Raw genomic sequence first — 13,033 nt, 5'->3', positions numbered from 1 at the left:
TCATTTCCACCTGCCTGAAACATTTATGAGGCCAATCCCGGTGGATTGCGTTTTCAATTTCAGAGCGACATGTGCTAATGTCTCCAGTGGGATTTGAGATGGGAGCGGGGGCACAGGAGAATAAGAAATATAGAATAATACAGGGGTCAGCAACCATTCAGAAGTGGTGTGTCGAGTCTTCATTTATTCACTCTAATTTAAGGTTCTGTGTGCCAGTAATACATTGTAAAGTTTTTAGAAGGTCTCTTCCTATAAGTCTATAATATATAACTGAACTATTGTTGTATATAAAGTAAATAAGGTTTTTAAAATGTTTCAGAAGCTTCATTTAAAATTAAATTAAAATGCAGAGCCACCCCGACTGGTGGCCAGGACTCAGGCAGTGTGAGTACCACTGAAAATCAGCTCCTGTGCCGCAGGAGGGGGATGCAGATGCATTGAATAGGGAAAGGAAGACAGAGATAAGGGAGAGAGAGACTTGGCTGGCAGATGTGAGAGAGAGGCAGAGGCACTACCCAAGCCCCAAAAGGGGTTAGGGAGGATATTTGAGTCGAGGAGCAGCAACAATGAGCTCTGAAGGGAGACATTCCTCTCTGGCTGCAGAATTGAGGGGCTATAGCACCTAGATTTAGAAGGAGGAGGCACACAACGGTGAGGCTGGGGGGAATGGGAGGCTCTTTGGGGCACTGGCAGACATTCAGAGGAACTCTGGGAGGGAAGGGGAGGAGGAGGGGAAACATGAGTTGCTGGCATATGTGAGGGGACCTCTGGCGACAAGGAATGTCCATGAGGTTCTGAGAAGGAATAGAGGTGCTAAGGGGATCCCCAAAGGAAAGAGGAAATGTGTGTGGGGGGCTCTGAATGGTGAGGGACTTCTGGGAGAATATAGGCTGTGGGGGACACCACATGTAGAGAGGGATATTAGAGGAGCCTTCAGGGCAGTGGGGAAGGAAGGGAGGATGCAGGAGCAGGCCTTGAGGCCAAAGGCCTTGCTTCTGAGGAATAGGGGGAGGTGCCAAGCTCCCACATCTTCCAATAACATCAGTGGGAGCTGAGGAGACACAGTGCCTCATGTGATCAGAGCCATAATTCTTACCTAATGAATTAAGTTCCTTGATGCACCCCTTCCTGACTCTCACTGAAGTGCGTGCATGTGTGTTTGTAAAATTGTCCTGTTCCCTGGATGGCAGGATGTTGAATCTACATCTTCACAGACAGATGTTTCTGCCTACCTGAGCTTCTCCTGACCATCATAGCTGGGATTAAAGATCCTAGAGCTGATTTCCATCCTCCCCAGTCCTCTGTATGTTCAAAATATGACAATGCCATTCAGCTTTCTCTGCCATGGTAGCCAGCAAAGAGTACAGCTGTCCCAGTTGAATGTATGGGGGGGCGGGGTTGGGTGACCAGATGTCCCAATTTTATAGGGACAGTCCTGATATTTGGGGCTTTGTCTTATATAGGTGCCAATTACTCCCCACCCCCTTCCTGATTTTTTCATCCTTGCTATCGGGGTGGGGGGGTGCTCTAGGACAGGATGCAGGAACCATCTATATGGACAACAGATTCTCCCTTGCCAGCTCCTCTATCCCACCCCAAAATGACTATCAGATCCCAGCCATAAGGCAACAGCTCCCCAGTCCAGCCCCACAGCTTCTGGGATGGGATAGTTTCTCTATATCCTCGGCACCTGCTGTCTAAGAGAGTGAATGAGAGCCTGAAAAGGGAAATAAGGGAAGGAGAAAAGTCCCCAAAGATCCTGCTTTGTGGCTAGTCTCCTTATCTCAAGTATCAGAGGGGTAGCTGTGTTAGTCTGGATCTGTAAAAGCATCCAATTACAAAACCAGTTTCTCCTCCCTTGGTTTTCACACCTCAGCTGCTAGAACAGGGCCTCATCCTCCCTGATTGAACTAACCTCGTTATCTCTAGCCTGCTTCTTGCTTGCATATATATACCTGCCCCAGGAAATTTCCACTACATGCATCCGACGAAGTGGGTATTCACCCACGAAAGCTCATGCTCCAAAACGTCTGTTAGTCTATAAGGTGCCACAGGACTCTTTGCTGCTTTCCCTATCTCAAGTAAACAGTCCTTTAGAAAGCAGGATGTGGGTGTGTGGGGCATGTGTGCCTGGGGGATGGGAGGACTACACGAGAGACTGCATTTTATTGCTTTCCCAATTGATTTAGCAACAGGTGATGCAATCAGAACTAAGCCCCATAAACAGAGACTGCTTTAGCAGGATACACCTCAGTATCATTCCAACCGGAGACGGTTGCAGAATTGAAAAGGGATTAGGATGTTTCTTTTGTCGGCACTAGAGCCATTCAGCACTTAATTGAACAATTACCAGGTATAATGACTAGGGACATTCAGAAACACATTACCACATTTCTAGTTATTAACCAAGGCAGACAGATGAGGCAGGAAGTGTTAGTGAAACCCATGCTGGCTCTTTAGTTTCTCTGAGATGAAAGGCCCTCATTGTTCAGTTTCCAAAGCTGCGCTTTTGTGTTAATTTATCTTCTCATCCCCACCCCACTGCTCCACCAAAGATGACGGGCACCAGTGGGGATCTTCATTCCCTGTTTGTCCCCTTCCATTATCAGCTCGTGGCATCGGTCCTATGCCAGCAATGCCACCTGGAGGGCCCACCTACCACTGTGTGAAGGGAATAAACATCAAGAAGGAAGATGAATTGTTTGGATGGTACAGAGGGGTCTGACTAGAAGTAATGGGATTGACTAGCTGGGGAAATTTACAGACAGTGAGATAGCAGAATAGTCTCCCAAGGGAAGGACTGGAAGCCCCATCGCTTGAGAAAATTGGCATGATTAAAGTATGGGAAATATGCCTGAAAAGGAACAATCCTGCCTGGGCAGGGAGATGGCTGGGTGACTGTAACAGGGTGACTGTCCCTTTAAGGGTAGTAAGGACTGTAGTGATCAGTCAACACCTCTTCAGTGGTATGACCCTTAAGTTCTGGGCCTTTGTTTTCCCTAGATCTTCATCCACTCTACAGAGCTAGCGGTTGGAAGAAGGAAGATGATCCCAGGACAATAGTTAAGGCTTAGGGGAAACCCAGGTTTTTGTTTCTTTAAGGGCCTCGGACCAGGAGCCTTACGGAGTGGGCGAGGCAGGGCTCTGCTCTTTCCCAGTGAACTGGGACGCGCTCTTGGAAGAGGACTGGGTATGTTCAGTTTCTGCCAAGGGCAGAAGGTAATGCCTGATGAACTCTCCTAGCCTGCGGATAAAGGGACTGACTTGGGGAAGGGCCAGCTGGAGGAGAAGCTGGCTGTGGCTCCACAGCTGGCCTCAATTATAACTCCAGCTCCTGTTTTAAGGGGAGAGAGAGACAGAATCTGAAGTACAAGCCAGCTCTGTGACAAGGGCAAGGGCCTTCTGGGCCGGGAAAAAACTGCCCTCCAGGACACTTACATGAGCCCAGAGTGGGTGTGAACTTAAGCAACTAAAGAAGTTGTCCTCTGTAGAATGAGTTAATAAACTAGCTCCCACAAATGTTTGAATTCCTCTAGGCTGGGTAACTGACTGATTTGGTCTGAAAGAACAGAAGCAGGGTACTGCAGAGCCACACTTGGCCAGCAGGAGGTGCTGCAAGTCAGGCAAGTCCTTTGACAGTGACCATGGAGCTCTTCTGTCTCTGACCTGTGACTCTCACTGGGGCATTCCTTTAGCCCTGGTGGTCGGATAGGTAGGTCTGTGCAGATTGGTTTGCTGTAGGATTGCTCGTGCTCAAACGTGTGTACACAGGCTTGTTCTTGTAGGATTGCTTCTGAAGGCTGAGTTGGACACACAGCTTTGTTATTGTAAGGTTGCTTATGGGGGCTTTGCAAAGGAAAAGCAAGTTCAAAGATTTTTTTTAAACAACTACCTAAACATTGCAAGGGCTCTAAAAGAAAGGAGATTGGAATTGGGGCTGGGCGTCTTTCAGAATGTGGGATTTCTAACACCTGAACAGAGCCTTTTATGTGTAATTTCAGACTTGTTCCTCCTGGCTTCGTAAGCTATCATTTCAGGAAATATATCCCTTTCCTGCTGGTGTTCTAGTACTGGTAGCTACCATAGTAACTTCTTTTTTTTCCCCCTCTTGATTTAGAGAGCAAGCTAAGAGTAAACACAGAAGATAGATCCCTGGAGATCTCTGGTAGCACAGACACAGAAATCGAATGCAATGTCATATCACTGACCCAGAGGGATTCTCAGTTAGCCATTACTTGGTATTTCCTACCACCTTCTCCAGCTGATGCAGCCCCACTGCAAATTGTGAGGACCAACTACAGCAACATCCTGGACTACGGGACAGAGTTCAGCTCTGCTATGCAGAAATCTAAATTCCACAGCGAGAGGGTCTCCAGCAACCTGTTCTGGCTGCGTATTCTGTCTGTGAATCATGGTGACCGTGGCAGGTATTACTGCCTGGTAGAGGAGTGGCTGTGGTCAGCAGACCGTGGCTGGTACAATCTTGGAAAGAAGGAATCAGGAAAGACCATGCTGGAGTTCAAGGTTTCAGGTAAATATGCTGTCCCAGAACGGATCCCTGAAGCATGAACTCGGCTTTCCTTGATCATAGCATGTATGGCCATAAGAAGCAAAGGCTGGCTCCCCAGCTGCAGTGAGCTCATGCTTGACACGGCTGCGGTGGGAGGCCTTCCTTGATCAATTATGCAGGGATTGCTTCTTCCAACCTTCATCATGTCCTCTCCCTGGCCTGGTGTGTCCTGCAGGCTGGAGCCCTTAGCCAGCTATTAGGAACCCTGTGGTGCAGGAGTCCACCTGCCCAAGGGAGCAGGTGGGGCTATGGAGGCAGGGGCTGGAGCACTGGCTGAGCACTATGGGGGGGGGGGGTTAGGATGTATGGTAGGAGGAGCCCCAAGTGCCTCACACAGGAGCAGGTCACATGACTTCCCATCAACCCTGAAAAGAAATGGGGGCCCTTTAACAGGCATCCACACTGACGCCTCTCCCCTCCACACACATACTGTATGGAGACCCAAATCAGCCTCGAACAAGCCTGTGTGTATGTCTTCGAGCTGTGGAACACGGCCCCTAAATGTAGGCCTTTTCTGCTTGCCTCCCACACCAGAAAACAAGCTCCATGTTGAAAAAACAAACCGCAGCATCACAGCCACTGGGAATGAGGACGTGACCCTGAGCTGCCTCCTGCAGGGCCCCTCCCAACCAGCCTCTCTCTTCTCTGCCATCTGGTTCCATGGTTTGGAGCATTCTGGGATGAAAACCCTGGTGAAAGTGCACACCAGTGGCATGGTGGAATATGCTGAGGAGGAGATGGTAGAGAGGCTGCACTTTCGCCGCACATCCTCCGGTGACTTCAGCCTGACACTGCGGAGCGTGGAGCCAGGCGACACTGGGGTGTACTGCTGCCAGGTGCAGGAGTGGCACCAGGATAGCGGTGGCGCTTGGGTTCAGTGGGCGTCAGACCTGTCAGGGTACACGAGGCTCACTGCGCTGCCTCCAGGTAACGCTCCCCACCCCCCGGGACATTCCCAGTTCCCCTGCATATGACATTCCCCATCTCAGCAAACATTTGCTGCGTCTCTGCAACATTCCCATGCAGCCAGGGTTGCTGCAGGGTCGAGAAAGGGGAGCACAACTGGAATAGCAGATATGACTGCAAGTTAGGTATCAGTTGTGCTGTCTGTTGCAGGAATAGCCTGCTGCAGGGAAGGGAGCTAAGCTAAGAAGTGCATGGAGTACTGCTGGCTGGTACGTAGGAGTTGGGTAGCGCAGACTCTGGAAGGGAGGGGATTTCGGGGTTTGGCCTGCAAGGTGCTGAGCACTGACTACAATCCAGCAAAACACTTAAGCACATGCTGAGCTTGAAGCATGTGAACAACCCCACTGACTTCCAAGGGACTATTCTTGTGCTTAAGTGCTTTGCTGGATTGGGACCGACCGCTTCATGCCTTGTGCAATCAGGCCCTCACAGTCCTAACTTGAATCTTGGAATTTGAACCTGGGTTCTCATTAGGCTCAGTCTTTTGGAAAAACTCAGAAAAACCAGGGCTTTCATTCCATTTGGATGAACTCTTGGGTGGTCATTTGAATCTCTAGAGATTGTAAAAAGCCCCTGGAAATCCCCTGGGAACAGGCTTTCTTGGTGATGCCTCCAGTCCTGTCTGTTTCCAGTGGGGCCAACTATGAGAACAACCTTCCTTTGGGGGGTAAACTGCAGGGCCACCCAGAGGATTCAGGGGGCCTGGGGCAAAGCAATTTTGGTGGCCCTTTCCATTAAAAAAAAAAGTTGCAAAACTATAGAATATTATATTCTTGTGGGGGCCCAGGGCTTGGGGCAAATTGCCCCATTTGCCCCCTCCTCTGGGTGGCCCTGGTAAACTGGGGTGTGTTCAAGGCCTGGATAAAATTCAGAAACGCAGAGGGATTCTGCAGCAATGAAACTGAATAAACAGAACCAAAGATTTCAAACTTGTTTAGGGAGGTGCTGAAGATTTGTAAAATGCATCACCCGTCTGTGGTTAGGATCCTCAGTCATCCTTGTAACTGGATGCTAGCTTTCTGTTGTACTAGGATGTTTATTTCACTAGCTATTCCTTTGTATGTATTATTTATTAACCGTCACTGAGTGAAATAGTAATTGCTGAAAAATTGCCATGGAATTTGCTTATGTATTTTTGCCAAGTAGTTTTGCATCCTCAGTGTTTTGATTTCCACAAAATTACAAGAGACTGGATATTTTTCACAGAGAAGCGCACAGACTTGGAAGTGACACTCACTTGAAAAATGTGTGTGTACTGGTGAGGTTGCATCCCACAGGATGTGTGATCTAGAGGAATGAGCCAGGATATCTTAAATTCTAGACCCTCTGCTAACACTCCCTGGCCTGAAGAATTCTTACATAGTACTTTTAATTTTACGAGGTAGGGTAAATTCCTCCCATTTTACAGATGGGAGAATTGAGCCTCAGAGTGATGAAGTGACTTTCCCAGTGAAATACGGAAAGTCAATGTCAGAACCAAGACTAGAAATCAGGTTGCTTGACTCCTAGGTCCTGCGTAACTCACTAGACCTCATGGGCTTCCAGGCTAATCACTTCCTGAAAAATCCTAGATCAAAAAAACAACATATACAGCCCCAAACTCATGAACAACCCTATAGCAGCATGCCTGGGTGTTTATAGGATAAAGGGGAAAACTAAAGGAAACAAAGATACTTAGAATATACCAAAGGGACCATTCTGATCATCTGTGCTAAAGCAGGCCAGAGATGACATTTCTGTGGCCTGTGTTATGCAGGTTGTTGGAAACTGCTGATTTGCCAAACTTGAAAGTTTATTGTTAAGATTGTGAGTGGGAAAGAGAGACTCACTCAACTGGTTGATCTGGGATGTGGGAGACCTACATTCAAGCCCCTGCTCTGAATAAGGAAAAACAAGGACATGAATGTAGTTCTCCCATGTCTTGTGCATCCCAGGTGAGTGCCATAACCACTGGGCTATTAGCTATAATCTCCCATTAGTGCTGTGAATACTGAACAGCAGGAGGTATAAGTACAATTAGCTGCTGTGTTCAGTTGTTTTCTGTTTCTTGCAGAGTCAACAATTTCTTCCAGGGTCTGTTCGTCTCCATCACTGCTCCACTTCATCCTAATCTACCCCTTGATTCTGTTCCTTGGCCTGACAGCTGCTGTCCTCTACTTATATGTCAAGAACAGGCAAGCCCACAAGGAATCGATCTATCAAAGGAAAGGAAAAGAGCTGTGGGTGGATTTTAAAGGGGCTGGAGATCTTGAGCCCACTTATTCTGACCATAATAATGTGGAGGAAGAGATGAAGAATCTGAAGGAGGAATAGATGGACTGAATGCTCAGGCGGCATGCGTGGGGAAGGGACCGTGTGCTGCTGTTCAGCATCATATGCTCTGAACTTTGAAAATGTGCATTTTCCTTCAGTCACCTTAACGTGGCAAAGTAAGAAAGTGATAGGAGACAGATTGGATGGCTAAGGTAATTGGGACTGGAGCTTTCTTGCCTTTCTACTTGCATAGGTGCCTCTGTGGCTCTCCTCCCATAATGGTAGTTTCCGAGGCCTTGATAATATTAATCAGTTTATCCTTACAAAAGCCCTGTGAAAAAGAAAAGTACTATGTCCATTTGACAGATGGAGTGTTGAGACTGAGAGATCAAGGCTGAGATTTCAAAGGGATTTGGACATCTAATTCCTGTTAACTTTAATGGGAATAAGGCATCTAAATTCAAGATGCGACTTTGAAAATCTCAGCCTAAGGGACTTGGCCAAGGTCCAACAGGAGGGCTGTGGTAGAACTGCGACCTGAACCCACATCTCCCAAGTCCTAGTCCAGTGACTTAGCCAACTTTCATCTTACATTGGCTGGCTCTGGTGTAGTGGTCAGTGGCTAGTGGCCAAAAGTCATTACCAACTTCTTCTTGAATGGTCTATGAGAGATGAGTTGGTGGATCTTAAGCCAGTTCTCAGGGGAAAGGAGTTCTCACGTCAATAATCACAACTCCAGCTGGCACCAGTTGGCCTTCTTGTTGGCAATGGTATCTGAGTGGGTCCTGGTGACTGGACTCCCCTCCGCTTTCAGAGAGTGGTCCCTCAAGGGCAGGAGGGAGGCACAGTGGCAGACCGGTGGTGGTGGTGGGTAGAATCTGGAGTCGCTCCTATTGCTGGGCCTCTGTAGTACATAAGTAGAGGCCTTCACTCTCCAATGCTGTCCATCTAGTGTATTTCACCAGCATTAACTTCATTCCAAAAACGTAAATGTAAAAAGCTCCTCTATTTCCCAGCCCATCCCACCCTCAACTTTACTAGAACACGTCTGTCCAATGCATGCTATGAATACCACTCTTTCTGCTAGTCATAGTGCAAAACATGACCTGACTACCCTGCTCCACCTGCTAATTTAAACCCCAGTTGCACCAGCTATGGCATGGAACAGAGCTGATAGGCTCTATATTAGGGGACTGCTGGCTGATACTGAAAAGATGTCCATGTGGAAAACACCAAGCACCTTGGAAAGGTTTCCAAGAAAAGGTTTTATTGTCCCAGCAAGGGAGTTATATGGAGCTGGGGATCACAGAAACAGCAGCTGCCAGGCTAGCTCAGTGTCACTCAAGTAATCCCTTTGATGTGGCACTTTCTATTTCCATCCTTTTATTGGTTGACTCTGGAGAAAGCTGAATCTAACTCTCCATGGCTGGCAGGACGGCTGGGATGATGCAGCACCTTTCAGCAATGACTTTGGCAAAATTCATCTCCAGTTCTTTCAGTGCAATGCACTGTATGTGTCCAGACTAGCCTGTAAGCTGCTTAGGGCAGGGACTGCGCACATAACTAATATGTAAGTGGGAAATTGGGAGATCCCAGAGCTGTATGGCAGTGTTTCAACTGTGATTCTGCTACCACATGGCTCCTCCCACCAGGCTACACTGGTTCTTTGGACAGCAGTTTTCAGAGCCAGTTGGGCATGCCTCAGAGCCCAGCAGCACAAGGAAGTGAGAGATCCCAGAGGTTCTAACCTAAATCTAGAGAATGTCTCTGCTCTTTACACTGAATGGACAGACGGACCCACAGAACTACGGTCTTGGAACACTATCCGTGTATATGTGATCACTGATTTCTCTTCTCCTGCAGTATCACCTATGCCCTGATTCCCCGCAGTTAGTGTTAATTCTTATTAAAAATGAACAAATGAGTTGTTATATTTGCCTTACAATTATATTTTTCAAACCATACACTCAAATAAGCATTAAAACCAAATAAGGATTGGTTGGCTCAGGGGGCTGGTACTAATGGAATATGCAGCCTTTTTTCTCTAGGTTCCTGGCTCCAATCCAGATCCATTTGGTCTTGATTGAAAGTCTCTGCCATCTGATTCATGCTAGGAACTGAGTGTGTGTGAGAGAGATTTCAGTCCAGTCGTTAGTGGAGAAGTGTGCCCGCTTTCCAAACCCCTCATCACAATTTGCATTAACTTCGGTTGGCATTGGGTCCCAGTGGGTGAGGCACATTAGCAGGGGATTGTACCGGGGGCAGCTTGTCCTGCTGCTACACATGCTAATACCTATTTTATAGACAAATAGGTTCCGGTCTCCAGTTTCTGATGGGAGGGTCGTGAGGGCATTAGAGGCCCCGTGACCACTGAGCTTGTTGCATTTTTATTGGTGTTTAAATAGCAGATCCTAACATCCCATTGGCACAGTAGCCTCCTGGAGAATTCCACAGCCAGGCTGGGTGGGCTTCTTTGCTGTCATCCAGATGTTTGTTGAAAATGTTTTGAAATCTGCTAAAATAAAACCGATTGCACCTTGTATATCAGTGTTTATTCCGGGGGTGGGGGGGATTATTCCCTTCCTCTTGCTGCCCCACCGTTGCCTGACTAGCTACAGGCCGACCCTTACAGCACTTCCTTCATCCCTGGGTTGGGAGGCTTAATTAAAGCTTGTAGCGTGCTCTGAGAGTCTTGATTAGGTGGGGCTGGAGAAGCACAGCACCTTGTTGTTTTGAATTTCCTGGCTTTGCTGAGTTTCAGCCAAACCTTTGACTTTATTTTAACACATTTGATTTTCTTCCATGAGTGAACTGACTTATCACTCCTAAAAAACTCCCAAGTTTTCCTGTTTTTAAAGTGACCTTTTTGCCCAGCACTTTGTGAGAAGGAAAGAAACAGGGGGCTGCCAGAAACCTACTTAGCACAGGAATGGAAATGGGGGAGGAGCCAACTTTGTATATCCTCTGTTCTGGCCCCAGGTGTAACTTATGTTTAGCTGCACCTGCCCCATAGGGACCATTGCAGCAACTAAGAATAATCGGAGAGTGTAACAGTGTTGCTGCCCCTCCATGCTTTCTGTCCTGCCTTGGGAATTCCCTGGGCTAGGGATGTAACACGATGGGCCAATCTACTGCCTTTATGGCCCTTTGACACCACAAAGCAGTATAACAGTGGGGATGTTAGAGGGCGATGGAGAGTGCGGCTAGAATAAATCAGTCAGCTGTTAGTCAGGTTCGTCAAAGCTGCCATAGAAATAAGCTCATCAGAGCAAGATGGGAAGTGAGCCTGTATCTCTAGACTTGCCTGTCGGTAGAAAAGGAAGAAATCAAGGGAAGGTTTTCTTCAGTGAGCGATTCCCTGTTTCCAAGCTCTCTTTCCTGGGGTCTGAGGAAGGGGGCTTGGATGTCCAAGGAAGCGAGATGGAAATGGTGGTGGGAAGGAGAGAACCAGTTCGGATCAAACAAACAGACCCAGTTCTTCAATGGTCAACCCTGAAGTTCAGCTAATGATTTGCAAGCTGCGTTCCCTTGTTACAGTTGTTAGTGGCAAGCTGCCTTTGGAGAGAAGCAGAAATGCCACAATGGAGATCAGCTTTACATGCTGCTATCCCAGTGGATCTTTCTCAGGGTGGGGCAGATGATCACGGAGGGTTATAAAGAAGCTGTGGGGCTGTCATGGTACAATTCCCTACTCTGAACCTTAGCGTCCAAAAGATGGGGTATCAGCATGAATTCCTCTAAGCTCAATTACCAGCTTAGAACCTGTAGCGCTGCCACTAACCAGGAATTCCAGGGCCTGGTACACTCTGGTCCCCACAAAACCTGGCCCGGGAACCCCCAAGACCCAGACCCTCTGGATCTTAACACAAGGAAAGTAAACCCTTTCCCTCACCGTTGCCTCTCCCAGGCTTCCCCTCCCTGGGTTACCCTGGAAGATCACTGTGATTTCAAACTCCTTGAATCACAAAACAGAGAGGACAATTCACCTTCCTCCCTCCTTCTCTTTCCCCCTCCCAGACTCTTCCTAAGAGAGAAAGTAATCCTGACACAGAGAGAAATTAGCCTTTCTCTCCTCCTTCTCTCCTTTCTCCCCACCAATTCCCTGGTGAATCGAGACCCAGTCCCCTGGGGCCTCACCAGAATAAAAAAACAATTAGGTTGTTAAACAAGAAAAGCTTTTAATTAAAGAAAGAAAAAACAGTAAAAATTGTCTTTGCAAATTAAAAAAAAAATGTAATAGGTACAGGGTCTTTCAGCTACAGACACTGGGAACACCCTCCCAGCCTAAGTATACCAGTACAAATTAATATCTTTTCAGCAAAATACCAATTTGAACTCCTTCCAGCCAAATACACATTTGCAAATAAAGAAAACAAGCATAAGCCTAACTCGCTTTATCTACCTCGTACTCACTATTCTGGATCTATAAGAACCTGTATCAGGGAGATTGGAGGGAAACCTGGTTGCACGTCTGGTCCCTCTGAGCCCCCAGAGTGAACAACAACCAAAACTAACAGCACACACACAAACTTCCCTCCCTCAAGAGCTGAAAGTGTCCTGTCCCCTGATTGGTCCTCTGGTCAGGTGACAGCCAGGCTCACTGTTCTTGTTAACCCTTTCCAGGCAAAAGAGACATGAAGCACTTTTGTTCTATTAACTCTTACTTATCTGTTTATGACAGGGCCATGGGTGCAGTGGACTGTAAACCTGAGGAGTTAGATGGGGAGGGTCACGCACTTGGCAGGGGCAGTGCTGGGTGCAATTTGCCATGTTGGTGAGTTGGTAGGCAGGTAGTGCATCCTGGAGCTGATAGATCAGTATTTGCTTCCCTGCCATACAGAGCTGGCACTAGGCATCATTTTTAAGCAATTGCTTAGGGCCTACAGCAGCTCAAGCCCCACCCCCCCATTCACTTTTTATTATAAGAACTTTCCTGTGTTGAGGGGGGGAGTGCAAAATGTTCCTGCTTAGGGCCCCAATGGGCTAGCACCGGCAGTGACAGGTTTACAATGGCTCCAGTGGCTCCATGGAGCTGGGCCCATGTTCAGTAGGGGCCCCGGCCTGCTCCGCTTGCACTGCGACCCGAGACTGCGCTGTCTCCCCCTGCCCACCACTTGCTCCTCTTGACCTGTCTGCTGGCTGGCAGAGGGCTCCTATCTGCCCCTTGGCCCCAACCCTGCTCCTCTCAGCCCTCTGGCTGGACCCCAGTGCAACTCTGGCTTTGAGCAGTCTCTGCTTCCTATG

At 47.9% G+C, this 13,033-nt stretch overlaps 1 protein-coding gene across 4 annotated transcripts in view; it reads left to right on the top strand.

The window, feature by feature from the left end:
* CD101 (CD101 molecule) overlaps positions 1 to 10,298 on the top strand; it is a 34,795-nt gene extending 24,497 nt beyond the window's left edge. For all 4 annotated transcript variants that reach the window (XM_030580793.1, XM_030580784.1, XM_030580802.1 and 1 more), the window contains 3 exons: positions 4,118 to 4,531; positions 5,105 to 5,497; positions 7,590 to 10,298. In XM_030580793.1, coding sequence (XP_030436653.1) covers positions 4,118 to 4,531; positions 5,105 to 5,497; positions 7,590 to 7,849 — 1,067 coding nt within the window. In that variant the 3' untranslated portion in view covers positions 7,850 to 10,298. The remainder of the gene's footprint in view (positions 1 to 4,117; positions 4,532 to 5,104; positions 5,498 to 7,589) is intronic.
* The last annotated feature ends 2,735 nt before the right edge of the window (positions 10,299 to 13,033 follow it).

Source organism: Gopherus evgoodei, chromosome 1 (assembly GCF_007399415.2).
Source record: "Gopherus evgoodei ecotype Sinaloan lineage chromosome 1, rGopEvg1_v1.p, whole genome shotgun sequence".
Lineage (NCBI taxonomy): Eukaryota > Metazoa > Chordata > Testudines > Testudinidae > Gopherus > Gopherus evgoodei.
This window is presented reverse-complemented; position numbering and strand designations above follow the sequence as displayed.